Genomic DNA, 19322 nt, shown 5'->3' on the forward strand with positions numbered 1-19322 from the left:
CAACAAAGGAACCGCCACTGAAGAAATTAAAACTGGTACTATTTTCCTTTTTTTATGGTTTGAAACGTATTAGATTATAGAATAAAATATAAAAATACAAAAGCAAATAGTAGGACACAGTGGGGAGGAAGAAAGGAGGAAAAAATGAGGGGGAGAAGGGAAAAAGAAAAGGCATTGACTTCCGACTTTCTCTATTGCAGTAGAGGGAAGCATTAACATCGAACCTCAACTTTTTACTTTTCCATAATAATGTAAACTAGCCATTTCTATAACAACAAATGAATCTAATCAATAAAACCCACCCACCCCCTTTTTTTTAGTCATCAGGTTTTTGACACCTTGCTAAGCACTGGTAGTACTCGAAATATTGTCATGTCCTAAAAGTGGTACAGTCATTGAAAAGGTTGAAAAGTCCTGCTTTACACAACTGACATTTTAATTTATTTTTAAATTTTTTTATTAGATTTATATCTTGCCTTTTGTTCGGGAACGAAATAGGTACCCTGCCTTTTTTTCCACAACAACTCTAGGTGATAGGCTGTGTTGTGAGAAAGTGGCTTCAAATCACTCAGTCAACGTCTGCAGCTTACAAGGAGATATAATCTGGATCTCTCTAATTACAGTCCAGAACTTTAATCATTTACAACACTGGCTGTCTTTGTCTCAGTCTAATCTCTGTCAGTGGCTTACATTAACTTTTACCAGAAGTATTTTTTGAACTGCATACAGTACAAGCAATAGAATTATCAGAGACAATAATTGGTGTGAGGGAGTTGGCAGACCTGCAAGCTGCAAGTGGATGCATTCATGTTAACCATTTTTTTTTTTTTTGTGATTAACTCTATCTTGTGAATGTAAGCGTTGTCTTCTCTAGAACAGGGCTTTTCAACCTTTTCACCCATTGTACCACTTTTAGGATATGGCAACATCCGAGTACCACCAGTCGCCTAGCAAGGTGTCAAAAACTTGATGACCCCCCCAAAAGGAAAAAAGTGATAAAGTACAGGTAGTCCTCAACTTACAACAGTTTGCTTAGTGACTGTTCTTAGTTACAATGGCACTGAAAAAAGTGCCCCTCAAGACACAGCCGAGCAAGACACCTGCCTGCCCGCCCGGCGGCGCTCTTCCTCCTGTCCGAGGTTTTCATTGTTGTGAACATTTCTGTTGAGGATTGGCAGCAGGGGTGGGGTGGGGGATGTTTGGTTTTTATTCCCCTCCCCGTCTGCTGAGTGGTTGCAGCAGCTTTTGGTCACTTCACATGACACTGGAACACTGTGATCATCATAAATATGAATCAGTTGCCATGCATCTGAATGTAAATCACAAGACCCTGGAGAGTCTGCAACATTCCAGCTGATTGGCGCTTCTTCTGGGCTCAGCAGAAGCATCAGGATCAGTGTCGAGCTCCATCTGGAGCCTGGTGCTGATCCTGGCGCTTCCGTTGAGCACTGACAGCCCTGCAGCTCCAGCCATCTCTCACTCAGGCTTGTGCGGTGCTGCCACCCGTTCAGCTCATTCCCCTCCCCCGCTACCACTTTTCTAGGATGGTCGCATACCACCTGCCAGGTGCCAATGTACCACAGGTGGTACCCATACCACTGGTTGAAAAGCCCTGCTCTAGAAGAGTATAAAAAGGTTTTTTTTAAATTTTCTATTATGTGGATGTTAGTGCCTCCATTATCAGAAGTACCCTGTAAAGCATGATTTCAGGAAAATATCTGACAATCAAAATTATCATTTAAAAATGCTGTAATGTTGCGCAGAGCTTTTATGGAAAAAAAAAAAGACAGTGGAAGTATTCAGCTTCAGTAGAGAGAAATCCAAACACCTGATGGACAAGCTTTTTAAATCTGCCAAAGCAGGCGTATTCTTATTATTACCATGCCAGACTGTGAGATGACTTTCCAGATACTTGTCAGGCCTGTTGTTAACAGTGTTTAAGTCTTGTTACTCCCCCAGATTTTTTGGTAGCTTTAGGAATCAGTGTGATGTAATTGCTGATGGATATAGACTTAAGTTTGATTAATGTTGCATTACACTTTTATGGCGATGCAAAAATTGATTGTAAAAATTGTTGTGGATATAAAGATAGAGAAAAAGTAGAATATAAATGTTTAAATGATTGAAGAGGTACATCTTTTCCTTCTTTGTGAGTTGTTCTTAATATTGGAAATGTAGTAAGATTTATTTGCACGTGAGCTTGGAATGGTTTTAAAAAAGGTAATTCTGAAATGTATTACTCTTCCTTTTCTTTCTAGATACGGTGATTGCTATGTTTGGAACAAAGTTACTACTTGCATACATAACATCCTGAGTGGAAGGAGATGGATAGAACATTATGGAGAAGTAACAATCAGAAATACAAAAAGCAGTGTCTGTATTTGTAAGCTCACATTTATCAAGGTAGTTTTACTGTGATTATCATCGTGAATGGTGAAGGGGCTACGCATTCTGTCAATGACCTATTCACAGAAATGTCTGGAAATGCACTGAGTATGCACACCAGCTTCTATAGGCTTCTGTTTCAGTGGGGAGAACAGTTAATAGTCCTTTCAATTAGCTGTCACAGATTGTGTAAATTTAGTGGCAACTTCCCTAGTTGTGGCTGGATTCCTAACCAAGAATGCTATTTTCTTTTTTGAGCTCCAGACAGGAAAAAAATCTGCCCTACAAAATGCTTCCACTTGTCAAGAAGACTAAAGTATTTTTGAGTAGGATATAAAATAATCTTACTTTTACAGCCTTTTCCATTATCCCAGCAATCACCTTTTTATGATCTTCTACAGAATTGGAGTAGCCTGTGGAAGCAGACCTTCATATTACAATCCCCTTTTAAATTAGAAGTCTGCCATAACTCAGAGCACTCACATATACGATGTGTTGGGTCATAAACAAGATGACATATTTTTTTCTCATGGGATTGCGTGTGATGAATCAGAGCAGTTATTGAGCACTCTTAGTAAGGAATTGAGGGTTGCATTCTTGCTGTTGATTGATGGCAGAGATACTCTTGATGTTAGATGATTTGTTTTCCATTTAATAAAACCAAATATTTTGTTAACATTTTTAGGTGAATTACTGGAATTCTAATGTAAATGAAGTTCAAGGTATTGTCATGGACCAAGAAGGAAAAGTGGTACATCGCCTTTTTGGGAAATGGCATGAAGGATTATATTGTGGAATTGCACCTTCAGCAAAATGTATATGGAGGCCTGGTAATACATGACATTTATATAATTCTAAACATAACTAAGCCAGTAATAAAGAAAGGAGTAGAATCTGTACTATGGACGCAGGGATTTCATCTCAGTATGCCAGATATGATAGCTAGGAACATTAATTGTAGCTTAGAAACTGTAAGTGTAAGTCCATGATGAAATCTAAATCAAACTCGGATTATTTAGAAAGCTGTGTGTTCCATAATACGTTCTCAGATCAAGCAGGAATAATGCAAAATGCTACAAGTTGTTAAATAATATAAGTTGGGTGAAGAGAGATATAATATTTTGAGCATGAGGGTAAATGATTAATGCCGCTGTTGCCATTAAAATGAATGTGCATTTTTCAGTATTGTACACATTTTTTATATTCTTCAAGCTGAACAAAAAAAAAGCAGTTCCTCTGAAAAAAGAAATGGTCACTTACTTAATCAATTAGACTTAGTGGTTAGGACAAGATTACAGTCAGTTTTTCCCCGTATTTGAATGATGAATTTTGTGAAACTGAACGTTAAAAAAATAAAGAACGTTGGAAGAGAAAGTAAAAACAATGTAGTGGATTTTATGGAGTACTTCTATTGATGGAGAAAAAAAATAGGATTCTTTGATCAAGGATACAAGTTGTATCTTCTGAACTAAAGCTTGAGTTTTTCTAACTTTTCAAAATTAGTAGCTATGAGGCAGGTCCTAGTTCTCCTATAATTCAAATGCTGGTTTTCTGATTTAACAAAAGTCATATGAGAACTAGTTGAGAATTTGAATTTTCTTTATTCTTTTAAATCTTAAAGTTTCCAGGTGGACCACAATACAGATAGTCCTCTTTTAGCAACTGCCTTGGATAGCAACCATTTGTAAATATGACTATAATTAATGATAATAAAAAAATTCATTTTATGACCCATGTGGACAACAAAAACCTTTAGTGTGAAATTGATTAAGGTCTGGTCAGTTTCAGACAGCAGCTGCCAGGTGGTTGGAGGCAACAGAAGACCACATAAAAGGTCTATTCAGAACTGCTTCCTTTCTGTAAAATTAGATCATCCTGTATGCTCATGCCAAGCCAGGATGTTAAGGGTTCCCCACATATTGATTTATTAAATTGATACGCTGTCATCTCCCCTAAACTCATATATTAAGTGAGAGAATGGGCATTCAAAACAGTGTTTTTCACAAGATGGCGTTGTTGGGATCTTTTCAGAAAACTGCCAGAACTGACGATTTTCATAAGGTCCTTGCTTCATAATGTTGCATTCTGGTTTTATCTACTTGTACATGCCCATGATTCAGCCTGATTCAGCAATATAAAAATAGAAGGTAAATAAAAAAAAACAGAATAACAGAGTTGGAAGGAACCCTGGAGATCCTCCAGTCCAACCCTCAACCAAGGAGGAGACCCTATACCATTTCAGAAAATGGTTGTTCAGTCTCCTTATAGTGTTGCAGCACCCACAACTTCTGGAGTCAAGCCATTCCACTGATTAATTGTTCTCACTGTCAGGATATTCCTCCTTTGTTCTAGATTGGTTCTCTCCTTGATTAGTTCCCACCCATTGCTTCTTGTGTTTCCACCCATTGCTTCTTGTGCATAAAGCATAATACGAATGCCCGTGATGTGCCTCAGTGATGTGGAAGGCCAACTTTCAGTAGTGTCTGTAAGACCATTGAAGGCCTAAGTATCCATCTTCTCTGGAATCTTTCAGGATGATCTTTCTTCCTGAAGTAATTTTGTTCTCCTTGCACAAAGAAGCATGAAGTGATTGTGTCAGACCATTTCATGCCTTTCTGGGTAAGAGGGATTTTATGGGACAAGGTTTGGGAAAGCACATGGGGATCCTAGCCAAGTAGAACATATTTTGACAAAAACACGAGCAGTGCACCATCATCCATATCATCGCTATAGCAGGTGGAATAATGTCTTCACACAAAACCATTGTTTAGAGCAGCGGTTCTCAACCTATGGATCGCGACCCCAATTGGGGTCGATCGACCATTTCACGGGGGTCGCCAAGCAAGGCTGTCTGCCATTTTTTTCCCCTTTTCTGGCGGGTGCCTTACCTCCCTTGGGCTGGGCTAGCTGGTGGCCCAGCTGGTGGTCGGCCTGCTCCATCTCTGCTGCTTGCCAGCTACGCCTCGGCTGGCGCAGGGTGTGGCACCACGCATGTGTGGTGCTCCCGGGCAGGGAAAGACCTCGACTTATGACCGATTGGGTAGTCCTCTACTTATGACCGGTTTAGTCCTTGACTTACAACTGGTTTAGTCCTTGACTTACAACCAGTTGGGGGTCGCAGCATTAAAAAGGTTGAGAACCACTGGTTTAGAGAGCTTTGAGAGTTGGCAGTGCTGCATATAAGGTGTTTAATGAAGAGCAAGGACAAGTATTTTCTTCATCGTGTAGACCTAGTGTTTATTCACAGGGGTTAATTACTATCTTTATTTTATTTTTTAATACAGGTTCCATGCCAACAAATTATGAGCATTACTATGGCTTCACAAGGTTTGCCATTGAGTTGAATGAGTTAGATCCTGCACTGAAAGACCTTCTTCCAAAAACAGATGCTCGATTCAGGCCAGATCAAAGGCAAGAAGCACACGCTTTTTTCCCTTTTTTTAAAAAATGGCTACGGCTGCTTTTGACTAAATATTATAAAGAACATTAATGTTAAAAAATTCATCTGAAATGTGGATCGCTGCTGCTCAGGGAAAGCTTGCACCAGACAATTTGAGAAGTGTTTAAAATTTTTAATATGTGAACTTACAAACAGTGCAGCAGACAGGGATCACCTGAAAAGAGGTTTCCCTTCCTATTTTGTTCCCCTTCCCACCTCATAAATACTTTTTGTAATATACTATCTGCATTAATATGCAACTGCATATTGTAGAAAAAAGGAAGGGAGACTGTTTCTCCAAAACCATAGAGTTTAATCATATATATTTGTGCTGATTCAATCAAAATTTGTTTACTTGAATGACAGCGCTATCAACTTTATCTAATCTGCATTGTATAGAACATGTGATTTAGGTGCTTCCTGAAGTTTAGGATTTCTGGATTTTGTTGTTGCATTATTTAAAGGTTGGTATATATCTACTGAAAGATCTAATTCTTAACTATAGGTACTTGGAAGATGGAAATTTAGAAGCAGCAGCAACAGAAAAACAAAGAATTGAAGAACTCCAGAGATGCCGGAGACGTTATTTAGAGGAAAATAATATGGAACATGTACCAAAATTTTTTAAGTAAGTAATCTCTCTCTCTGTGATTCTTGTACAAACAGAATGGGGCTATATAATGGTGTAAAAATATTAATAAAAATACTAATGTTTTTGGCATTAGAAATTGTCTTGTATTATGTAAAATCTGCATGTTTCTTATTGTAAATTGAATTATTTTCAAAAATGTTTCAAAACACAGGGAGAAAATTGGTTGTAGCCTAGGGTCTTATTCCTCAAATAGGTTTGACTCAAAGATGATGGTTTTTGTGAAACTTGATTTAAATAGTGAGAAATCAGTTTTATTTGTAATATGTAGTCATTGTATTATTCTTGAAATTCAGAGATCTAACATTGTTTGATCCTCACATTGGTGTTTTATGCATGCGCTATCTTTCATAAATTTTCCCCTAGCTAGATAAAGAGAATTGTCCAAGCAAATAAGTGTACAGTATGTGCAGTTCCTCTCTTTTATGTAACGTTGTGAACTTAGAAAAACAAAAATCTGCCAAGTACGTAAGAGTAAAATTCAATCTCTTTTCTCCTTCTCTGCCAAATAATTATTTTATTTATAGTCTAATCCCTCTTCGGATGGAGTAATTCCTTCTGTGTATACAACAATATGAAGTGGTGTCCCCAGACTGAAGCAGGTATAAAAGATAAAATTTGTAAATTAGAGGACGCAGATTATAGAGTTATGTATTTCCAGATAGAGCTGAGGTCTTATAACGAGTAGCAGAAATGAGTTGATTCCAAGACTCTATCAAAACCTATTTCTTCTTTGTCTATAATAACTGTTTATATTTCCTCTTGAAGAGCATCAGAGCAGAGCAGCAACTCATCCTGTGTTGAATAAGAAAGACGATCATTTTTATATTCTTTAAAGCAGGAAATCAGTTGTTTCTTGGCTGCATGGCAGTTGCTATCAAATCAGGGTTGGTTAGAAGAGCCTGTTTCCTGTTAACACCAGATGGAGGAGTAGAGAAATTGGCTGAAGAACCTGAACTAGTTAAGTGTAAGATTTTCCTCCCCTCATCCCCTGTGATAGGCTCTGAGATTATAAAACTGATGAAACAGCTGAAATTGAACAAAGCTCCAGAATACGAGATCATTTTAGCGGAGGACATTCAAAACAATTTAGATTGGTGGGTACCCATTTTGGCTTTCCTATTCACCTATATTGATAAATGTGGTAAGGTCTCTGATGATTGGGGCCTACTTTTGGCGATTTCAATCTACAAAAAAGAGAAGTAGAGATTATTGGCCCTTTAGCCAATTAGTAAATTATATGCTAGCATTTGTACAACAAGCTCCTGGATTGGGTTGTAATTGAGAATATCTTGGCTGATGAGCAGACAGGCTTCGGAGAAAGCCGCTCATACACTCTCTTATAGACACATTGAATAGCCCATCTCTTGATCTGCCAATATTGGGAAGTGGAATATTTCTGTTCTTTTATATGCAGATGTTGCTGCACTGTTTCCTTAGACACAGATTATCTGAGGACCACTGATAATGTTACCTACTTTGGGTAATGAAACATCTGCAAGAAAACAAGATCTCAGACACAGATTGGCCTAAAACTGGCACTTTATAAACTTGGTGGGCAACTGTCAAGAAGAACAGCTAGAAATTAAGTACTCCAAAATCAGAATCATGTTTTTTGCTAAGGCACATGTCTGGCAGCTAAATAATTATCTAACAGAGTAGGTCTTAAATATCTGGGGATTATTTTCCATACTACAGGCAACCAGAAATTTCACATCGATTATGTTACCCTAAATGCACAAAAATCCTCTTTGGCTTTATATGTTTTTTATTTCTCCAAAGGGTCTCAGTATGTATCTACAGCGATTAAAATATCTTCAGCTAAGATCCAAGCCCAGCAACTTTTTGGAGTTTAGTTGGGCCCTTAAAGGGCATTCCTTTGTCTTGAAAGAGTTCAAACCAAGTTTTTGATTCTTTTTTAAGTAGCCGATTGTGTGACAAATGTGTGTTTCACAGTAAAGCTGGCCTATTTAAAATGATTGTGCATTAGCTGATCTCAAACAAGGGGCCATTGATTTAGAGTTGTGGGTTGATTTATAAGCTCTATCTAGAAACAACTTTTTGAGCCGCTCCATATATCTTCTTCAGTCAGCCAAATAACTTAGTTGCATAACAGTTCCAAAATTTAGAAGGGCTTTATCCCTGGGCTAGAATCAGCGCCCGCACAACAGCGGTTACTGAAGGGACATGCTGAAGGATCCCTTTTGAGCAAAGATGTATCCACATGGTGGAGAAATAATTGAAATGCTGGAACATGATACTCTGTATTATCCCTTCTACCCAGACACTGACCAAGAATTATTATTTCCATTCTTTACTAAATATCCTATTCATTTTGACTTGTTTTATATTATTATTATTATTATTATTATTTATTAGGTCAATGTGATTTGACATTTTTGACCATAGCTAAGTAACATTCTACAGCTTGTACAGTAATATCTCTTCTAATCCTTCTTAGATATTTTAGAACAATTATTTTTTCTTTTTTTTAATCCTAATTGTGTTTTTCTTCTTTTATTTGTTGATTGTTGATTTATGCTTAAATAAAATGGATTATTTTATTGCAATTTCATTTTTCAGAAGGTTTCCTCAACAAGTAAATTAGATTGAAGTATGCTTTTATTCTCTTAAACAGTATTTCTGAATTTATTTTAACCAATAACTTTTTTAATTTTGCAGAAAAGTTATTGAAGCCAATCAGAGAGAAGCATGGGTTTCTAATGACACCTATTGGGAACTCCGAAAGGATCCTGGCTTTAGTAAAATAGAAACACTCAAACTCTGGTAAATTGAGAATGTAGATATAGCAACATAAGTCTTTTTTTTTTTTTTTTAAAGAAACAAACCACTATGCACAACATGTTTCTTATGGCTGATGGTGATTTGTGGGTCTGCAGGAAACCTTCCTTTGCTTTTACATTCAATTTATAATAGACTTCCAAAAGTGCATTAGCCCAGACTCTGAACTTTTCTGTGATCATTAAATTGAAAAGAGGGGAGGAAAATGCCCACACCCTTTATCTATTGAGATACTGGAAGTGCAGCATAAAAGAAGCATGATTTGGCCAAAGATGCTTTGTAGAGTATCTGGTGCTTTAAATAAACATGAAGAATTCAACAATAAAACCTTGTTATAACTAAGTTCTATAATGTCTACACATGTAGTTATTGAATCTTGATTCACATTCGAACACTTGTTCATTTCTAGAGTCGGATTGTTTTTTGATGTGTTGTGCTTGGACTGGCTCTATCAAAAACAACATAGTGCTTTTCTAGATGCTCTTCCCATTCATATGCCATTTTTCATGCCTTAAAAACAATGTCAAGTTGTACATTGTTATTTTAAAATATGTATTATTTGTCATTTCTCAAGGGCAGATTTTTAAAGCAGGATTTTTGTTGATATTTTAAATAATGGATAAAGTGTATTATTGATGGAAAATAAACTGTAATTGTCAAGGAAAAGGATGATCTGGAAATGTTTTATCTTTGCAGGTTGTGTTTCTATATAGACAGGTTGAAAGGAAACTGGCTAATTTTATAATGACCTTGGAAAGTTAATCTAAGTTCATATTCTCAATGTCTAATGCTGTGATAAACATACCATCTCTTTTCATGACTTCATTCTGTCTCATTTTCATAACCCTTTATAGAATTAAAATTCCCTAAAACTGTGCATGAATGCTAAGCACATCTTTTAAATTAGAAAAGCATCCTGCAGGGATATGATCATCCTGATAATCTATGTATTCATGCTTTCTTATGTACATTATATATTTTTGTTCTCACCTTTTGGGGAATTGTTGAGAGAAGTAATGTGATACAAGCTCTACTTTCTCAGTTGAATCTTGCTAATATCATTTTTATGCAAAATTATATTTTATTGCTTTTTCATAAAGCAATTATATTTTTGGATGAAGAAATGATCTAAATGGCTATTATGTAGCACATTTTGATGTATATGTGGAAAAAGCCTGGATGATGACTCCTTCAAAATTAAGTCTAGTTGGCTACCATGCTTTGCTAAAATCAATATATAAAGTGAAAATCTTAATGCTTTTTAATAGAAACTTGTCTTTCATTTATGTCCAGTGATTTAATTTATGTCCACTGGCAATAGAAAAGATTTTCTTGTATATATTTCAAAAATAACATTTCTGTATATTTATGGCACATAACTGTATTTTACTGATTGCATTTTATTGCTTTTCTGTAAAGGCACAGAGATGGCTATAATTTCCCGAAAGCAAATTAACTGTATTTGATTATGTATTCTATGTATTATTCATCCTATTTCTCCCCATGTCCATTTCTGATCAACAAGCACACCTGTCTAAGGGACAGCCTGTTTAAAAATAGGGCCTTAACTTCCTGAAGTTACTTCCAGCTGGGATGCACCATATTATCTGGACATTTATTATCTGGCTGCAATTTTGCTTTGAATTTCAGTTGTAACTTCGGATCTCTTGTGTTTGACCAAGGCTTAAAATATGCACGATATTCTAGTACGAGCCTCTGAAGTATAGAAGGAGAATGTTTTGTTTCCTGATATGCACATGTCATTTAAATGGAAAAAAAAGAATTAGAATGCACAGGATAAAATATGCATGGACTCTTACATGATCCTTATACAACAGCATGCCACTATCACATTGGGGATTTTTTTAATGTAATAATCCTTACAAATTATAGTTTAGTCAATCTTGGTAAAATTAGGAAGAAAGAATGCCTTACTATTCCATTTTTTACATTCAGTCTTCAGTAACCTCGCAGCATTTTGTTACTGTCTCTTCAAAGCCAGAATTATTAATTAAAAAGTTATAAATATTAACAAATCTTTAGTAAAATGTCAAGACCAGATGCTTAACAAAGTCAGTTATCAATCAAGCTATTTTTCACATGACATGCTCCTCCCAAATAACATGCTAAAGTTGATTAGTTTTAAGCTTGACTAGCATGTTATTTGAAGGCAGGCCATTTGGTTAGTTTATAATATTTATTTATTTATTTATTTTTATTTACTTGTATCCTGCCTTTATTATTTTTTACAAATAACTCAAGACAGTGAAAATATCCCTCACAAACCTTCCTCCTGTTTTTCCCACAAAGAACCCTGTGAGATGGATTGACCTGAGAAAGTAATTTGCCCAAGATCACCCAGCCTGCTTTCATGGTTAAGGCAGGACTAGAACTGACAGTCTCCTGCTTTCTAGCTTGGTGCCTTAACCACTAGACCAGTGGTTTTCAACCTTTTTAATGCTGTGACCCCCAACCAGTCGTAAGTTGAGGACTAAACCGGTCGTAAGTTGAGGACTAAACAGGTTGTAAGTCGAGGACTACCCAACCGGTCGTAAGTTGAGGACTTACCCTGCTCGGGAGTGCCGCACATGCGTGGTGCGTCCCCTGCGCCGGCCGAGGCGTAGCTGGCAAGCGGCAGAGACGGAGCAGGCCGACCACCGGCTGGGCCACCAACTGGCCCAGCCCAAGGGAGGTAAGGCACCCGCCGGAAAAGGGGAAAAAAATGGCGGACAGCCTTGGTTGGTGATCCCCGTGAAATGGTTGATCGACCCCAAATGGAGTCGCGACCCATAGGTTGAGAACCGCTGCACTAGACCAAACTGGCTCTACATATTGTACACACCTGGATAATCAGTTCATTTAGCAAACTAGCTGAGCCTGTTCTTGAACCCAGCCATTAAACTAAGTGGCTAAATTTCAAATGCTTACTTGTATTCATGTAACAAGTTTGAATCTATTGGACCAGGGGTTTCCAATCTGGGCAACTTAAGACTTGTGGACTTCAATTCCCAGAATTCCTCAGCCAGCCAAGCTGGTTAAGGAATTCTGGGAGTTGAAGTCCACAAGTCTTAAAGTTGCCAAGTTGGGGACCTCTGTATTGCACTACAGCTGTAATTCATCTGTATGTCCAAGCCATATTTTCTTTCAGGTAAATGCAAAATGTGGAAAAGGAATAAGAATTAGTAAGCAACCACGAGACATAGATTCGGAGTATATGAATGTAGCTATATTTACACCTCTAGAACTCACTATAACTTTTTTATCCTTGAAAACCGTTCTTACTTCCAGCACATTGGTACCCCACTTCAGAGGTTGCCTTTGTTTCTAAATCTCACCTACAAGTTCTTGAGGGTTTCATTAGCTCATTCGACCATGATATTCCTTCATTATCGATTTCATCTGAATCCATTTACTTTTCCTTCATACGTTGGTTTTACAGTTCAGTCTTCATTTGTTCTCTAGAGATCACTTCCTATCAGTACTAATTCATTCTATGGATATGTTTATAGTTATTTCACAGTTATTTGTTTCCATCCAAATTGCTCTGCATTTTCTTTCCTGCATTTATTTAAGTAGCTCCCTGTTGTTCTGTGACTGCATTCTTTGGAACTTTTTTCTCTATATGTATGTTAAATATTTTCCTCATTGCGATTCTCTTGCCTGAGTATTGCTCATTCACAGACTTTTGATTTCAACATTCATTTTAATACTTTCCTTCAGTACATGATCACAAACCTCTGTGACGTTCTGTAAAATATTTTTCCCCACTGTTTTAAGTTAGCTTACATATTCTCTTTTGTCAAGTCTACCCTCTTTTTTAGATTATTGGGTAATTAGTTTTCAATTTTATCCATACAGGGCATATTTTGTCTACCTGTAGTTATTCTACTTTTTTCATTTCTTTTTCTGCCATGTCTATTTTTTTTCTTAAGATCCATTTTTGAGACTACCTGTAATGATATGACATCTAACTTCTGAACTTTTCATCACTCTTGTGCCTTCAATAATTGTCAGTTTTTCATTTTAAAATAATCAAGGGAACACTATTTTAACGTGTGAAGAATAGTAGACTTATACTTACTGCTTACCAGTTATGCTTTTCATTCATTTTCCATGTGGCCAATGCATTTTTTTCTGTACTCTCTCGTCTTCTTTCTGTTCACTAATATCATTTAATAGTATTCTCCCTCTCCCAGATTGAACTTTTCAGAATATTGCACAATGTTTCTCAAAACTCATCCCTGATGCAATTCTGAACAGCTTATGGATTCCTATATTCATATGCATCTTTAATAATCTAGATAACATTGATTTCTAATTAATATTATAGCTCTTTCCTTCATAATTAAACCTCACTTTCACTTCCATACATGTTTTCATCAATTCCACTCTGTAGGATCAACTATCTTATCCTTTCAGAGACATAAAACTTCTTTTTTTTTTTTTTCATTTCATTTGTTAATTAATTTGCTCTCTCCTCTTAAATTTCAAAATACAAACTTTCATATGCCATAATGAACACCAGTTGGGCCCATAAATACTGATCTCTTCTGCCCATGATGGCTTTGGTCAAGCAAAGTTTTCACACCACACATTTTAGTCAGATAGTTAAAATGTAAATTTGGTTACCAGTTTAGTTTAGTTGTGAAACATTCCCTGCTAATGATGGGGGAAAACTAGGCAGTTTGGGTCCATTTTGACCCAAAGGTATCACAAATGCAACAAAACCCAGGTTTACTCCAAGCATATTCATATTATTCTACGCAAGACAGAACCCTAATCCAAACACTGCCTTGCAAATCTTGCAAACTGTTGCCTGCATGCCACCATCTAGAAAGTATATGTAGTGACCGAAATACACTCAAGATTGCTTTACTGGTTCTCTTAGTTTTCAAAGCAGGACACTGTGAAATATAAGAATCTAAACTACTTTAGGGAAAAGAAATCCATCCAGATCTCTTGTTTCGCTGAACTAGTTTCTTAAAAATCTGGATACTCTTGAAATCATTTCACTGTAGCACTTACCGTGTTTCCCTGAAAGTAAGCCCTACCCCCCAAAATAAGCCCTAGTTTTGGGGCGAGGCACACACTTAAAAATCAAGCTAGGGTGGGGGTGGAGGTGTGGAGCTGCTCCACGTGCCGTGCACCCACTTACCTTGCAGCCAGACCTCTCCTTGCCAGCCCACTTCTTCTGCAGCGTCCCCAGGGCCTGCATTTTGCAATCAGAGGTCTTTCCAGAAGGCCACTGCAGCCAAGAACAGAGCTATGGATTCAATCCATAGCTTGGTTCTGCAAGGCCACTGCAGCCGAGAACTGAGCTATGGATTCAATCCATAACTTGGTTCTGCAAGGCCTCTATAGCCGAGAACCAAGCTATGGATTAAATCCATATCTTGGTTGGATTGAATCCATAACTCGGTTCTTGGCTACAGGGGCCTTCCGGAAAGGTCTCTAACTGCAAAATGCAGGCCAGAGCTCCATTCTCAGCTGCAGAATGAAGCTGCTCCTTCGGCCAAAGAAAAAGTGGGCTGGCTGGGTGGGGCTGTCGGTGCATGGAAAAGACACCCCCACCCGAAAATAAGACCTGGTGCCTCTTTTGGAGGCAAAAAAAAAAAAAAAAAGATCGGGTCTTTTTTTGGGGGAAACAGTATTTTAAAATCTGCTTTTGTAAGGTTCTAAATTAAATCTGAAGCAAGTATATCATATTTAGTCATAACTGACAGTATAGTCCTACCATAAATTCATGCTAACTGTGTGAGCAAACTCACCACACTTATTCCTTCACCACACATCTTATAACAGATAAGTTTAGGTAAGAACTTTGTATATTTCATGCCATGAAAAATGTTTTCCCTTTCCACATTGCTTCATTCTGTTTGCAGAAACGTCGAAGCAGTTTTCTCATCAGTGGCCTATATATTCTAGGGCAATTCATGCTGGTGTGGAAATGTTCATGAGATGGAGACATTATATTTGATTATTTCATCTAACCTATAAAATACAATAGCTAGCGGTAATAAGTAAATTTGGCCTCTTAAGCATGAATCTTATATTTTTCAGAAAAAGAACTGTAAAAAGAAATACTTCCAAAAAGAAAAAAAAACCCTGCTAGTCAGAGTACATTTAAATCAGATAAAATATACATTGAAAAATGAAAACTATAGAATTAAGAAGAGGAATGTGAATGTAAATTATAGAATTAACTTAAGAAGGTGAATGTGAATTTCTGCAAAGGACTGAATTCATTCTCTCCCCTCAATCTATCCTCCCAGCCATCCCAATCAGCCATCCCATTATAATTCCATATTATAATGGAAAATTTGGGGAAATCTTCTGTAGATTGGGAACAGATAAGAATGAGGCTTTTTAGAATCTAGAAGCAGACTGAGATGCCCAGTTGTGTAACAGGAATCTGTCCCTTCCCTTTCTCTGCTCTGCATTGCTGATTCTTAGCATGCAGTCTCAGCATTAATTGAATGTAGACTTGGGCACATAGACTCAAAACATACTTGAATAATTATCACAGAACTATCATTATTAACTATTGTTACTTCTGTGCTTTTCTCTCTTTAGAAATGACAGTTCCAAAATGGGAGTTCAGTAGAAAAAAAAATAAAGTCAGGATTTGGAGGGACACTTAGGTGAAGTCCTTGATCAAATCAACTGATGTTTTGCAAGCTTCCCAAGTTAATTTCACCGTTCATAAATGATTGTGGTTGCCCAAAGGAACTTACGTTCTGGGCTGATACATACAATTAGAGAGTGAACCATAACCACATTCTGTCTACCAAGTCAACCCTATTAGATTTCAGTAAAATTTCTCTCAGCCATCTCTGTTTCTGGAATGGTGCCAATTTTGCAACTGGGTACTTAAGTCTGTAATATGTAATAACTTTAATGCAAGCAATGTATTATGAATAAGTGTTTTCCTATTTATTTCAACAGAACGTGACTTGTGTCCATGCCCAGGATTGTCCAGTTTTCATCCAAATCAACAAATGAATTGCTCCCCTATAAAATCATATATATTGTAAAGTTCTTTTTGTGACTTACCTTATTTATCAGGATTTTTAAAAGACAATATTGAGCTCCATATTTTTGACATTATATGTATTCGAATAAGAAACAGTATTACAAAACAGTATGCTACAATTTATCAATTGCTTTTTTTTCTTAAAGATAAAAAGCCTAATCCAGTAGATTATTAGTCTCCCTCAAATTGTTTTTAGCTAGAGCCATCCAGGCTGCATAAAGCTTGGTGCAAAAGAAAGATATTGTGATCTGGCACATCTAGAGCGAACCAAGTTGGAATCAGCAGCAGTAAATGTCAGTTAGAAAATTTGCAAATGTTGAAATTGAATTGAATGGAATTAGATCTTAATTACACCACCCTAGTGCAGTGTTTCCCAAACTTGACAATTTTAAGGCATGTGGACTTCAACTCCCAGAATTCCACAGCCAGCATTGCCGGCTGTGGAATTCTGGGAGTTGAAGTCCTCATGCCTTAAAATTGTCAAGTTTGGGAAACACTGCCCTAGTGCCATCAAATCATGGCTTTTCTCTGTTTCCTTTTGTAGCTTAATTCAAAGAAGTAATTGGTATTAGGAAGAATGCTTAGGGTCCTGAAGTATCAACAAGCCACAAGTCACTTTCAAAAGTATCTCCAAAGACAAAATACAGTAACAGTTCCTTTTTTGACTCACCATGATATTATACTATCAATTATTCAGAAGTGTGCCTCTTCTGATAAATGTCATGCAATGTACCATTTGTGAGAAAACTGACTTCTATACACACAGCACTTTTAAATCACTTTTGACGTTTCAGAAAGTTTTTTTTAGTGTTGCAATTTGATTGCAATCTAATATTGTAAAGATTGCAGTGATTCCCAATTTCTGCAGTGAACCCTATGACTGAAGAGATTTGAACCTTACTTTCAGCAATCCCAACTCAATATTGCCTTTATCCCACTACCCATGTTGAAGCTAAATACGAAGATTGAATATTGTGATACTTGCACAGGATCATTTTGCAAATCTCTGTGGTCTTTATCCTCAGCCTTGAATATGAAAACTCATGTATACCTTTATAAAAATGCCATTGAATAAAAAGACCATTGTTTTTAATAGACTAGCCTATTAAATGTCAATCTGCTTGTTAATCCCTCAGAATACTTAGATATTGCTGAATATGTTAGGTTCTAGATATCTTCTAGACAAAAGTTGTACCTCCTTGGAGCCAAATAAGGTAACGTAAGAAGGGAAGCCAAGAGAACAATATTTTTTATATTCTTACAGCATTGTAGATTTAAAAAATTAGGGGTACCATTACAATTAGCTAATTTGTTATTAACTCTGCACAAAAGACAGAATATATATTAGTATAGCATAAAAAATCACGTTTCTTTCTGCGATTGAAAAATCTGTATATTAATTATGTTTGGGAACATACAGTATCCAGTTCCTTGGAAGCTGGGGATAATTTTTTAAAATATATAAATGTATGCTCTAGCATGCGATAACCAGTGATTTAGAGAATTTTCACACAAGGCAAATTAAGCTTCTTGGCTCCCTTCAAAGGAAATAACATGGTTGGGATTTTAGAGCCTATGTTTATTTAACTTATTGGGATGCTGGTCTGTGGACTGGCACCCGTCCACGGCATGCCAGAAACCGGGCCACGCAAACAAAGCCCCATCCACGGGATGAGGCAGCATGCGAAACTACGCCTTCTCCGGTCTATGGAAAAACCTCTCTCCACGGAACCGGTCTCTGATACTCAAAGGTTTGGGAGCCGCTGCTGTAAAAAATTTAACCAGACAGTGATTAAAAATATGGCTAATTTTCAAAGATGAAATAGTCATGTAAACTGGTTTTTAGACGGAACAGTTGATATTAAAAAGCTGCGTGATCAGTTGTACTTTTTCTGAAGCCTCTCCCATTTCCTTGTGGACATCATAGTATTCAATGATTGGGAATTAAATATTGTTGCCTGTTCAGATTGCTTTGGACATCTTGGACAATAGTGAATACATTTGTGAATACTTTATAACCATCTATAATCTTGCAGCACTGTGTCTTACAGTGTGATTGGAACAAGTCTTCTTAATCAGTTTTGGTTAAACAAACATCCTAAAAAACATGACAGAGTTTTGGGAATAGTTTAGCCAGAACCATTTTTATCCATTCTTAGGACTTGGATGAAGCTCAGATCACATCGTATGTCACAAATAGAGGATTATAGATATTCAACATTTTAAAACCTACAGTATTTCTGTGCTGCTGCAATCAAAATAACATTTATTGGCTTATGTAAATAATTCTAAGTGGAACACAACCTTTCTCTTATCACTAGCAATGGTACGTTTTCATTGTATTTGATGGATAAAATGTTGCATTTCCTACAATTGTAAGAAATTTAAGAATACTTAAAAATTGCCTTAAAAATGAACTGAATTGCCCACGCTTATTGTGTGAGCATTATTGTATGAGCAAACTGATGTCATTTTGATCTTATGTGCACCTATTTCTTTCACATTAAAAAATATTCATTTACGTTCAATATGATTGATATGGCACATATTTGTGATTTACAAACTCAATGAGACATTCTACTGTATTGTGCTTGCCATTGATTGTATTGAATTCTACCAATTAATACTTTGAAAATCCCAACAAATAAAAAATTACAGTTGCTTAAAGGCTGCATTCATATCTAGTACTGAATAAGGCACATTTAATGTAAATTATGGATTATGGCTCTACTTGCATTATTAATTGGACATATTTAAGAAATAAGCAATGGAGTTTTTTCTCAAACAAAAACATACAATTTGTATTGTTTAAAACAATTTATTAAAGAATGACACATCTAATGAAAAAAGAGCAGTGATAACAAATTTTATCATTTCTGTGAATTAATCTTCAAACTATATTTTAAAAGGCCACAATTGAGAAGAAATTTAAACACAAAAAGTGAATAATATATAATGGCTATTATGTACAATTATATCATTTCTTTGAAGCTTTCAGATATTAGAAATACAAG

The 19322-nt window shown here is 36.4% G+C and overlaps 1 protein-coding gene across 12 annotated transcripts in view; it reads left to right on the forward strand.

The window, feature by feature from the left end:
• The window catches only part of OSBPL6 (oxysterol binding protein like 6), a 99372-nt gene extending 80215 nt beyond the window's left edge, over positions 1-19157 (forward strand). For 10 of the 12 annotated variants that reach the window (XM_039339360.1, XM_039339361.1, XM_039339359.1 and 7 more), the window contains 5 exons: positions 2259-2403; positions 3071-3215; positions 5670-5796; positions 6330-6452; positions 9156-11743. In XM_039339360.1, coding sequence (XP_039195294.1) covers positions 2259-2403; positions 3071-3215; positions 5670-5796; positions 6330-6452; positions 9156-9264 — 649 coding nt within the window. In that variant the 3' untranslated portion in view covers positions 9265-11743. Of the gene's footprint in view, positions 1-2258; positions 2404-3070; positions 3216-5669; positions 5797-6329; positions 6453-7000; positions 7076-9155; positions 11744-16220 lie in introns of those variants that run through there. The other 2 variants (XR_005556247.1, XM_039339363.1) reach the window with 2 other exon arrangements.
• Positions 19158-19322: the final 165 nt, after the last annotated feature.

This window comes from Crotalus tigris, unplaced genomic scaffold (assembly GCF_016545835.1).
Source record: "Crotalus tigris isolate CLP2741 ecotype Arizona unplaced genomic scaffold, ASM1654583v1 scf7180000017733.2605024, whole genome shotgun sequence".
Lineage (NCBI taxonomy): Eukaryota > Metazoa > Chordata > Lepidosauria > Squamata > Viperidae > Crotalus > Crotalus tigris.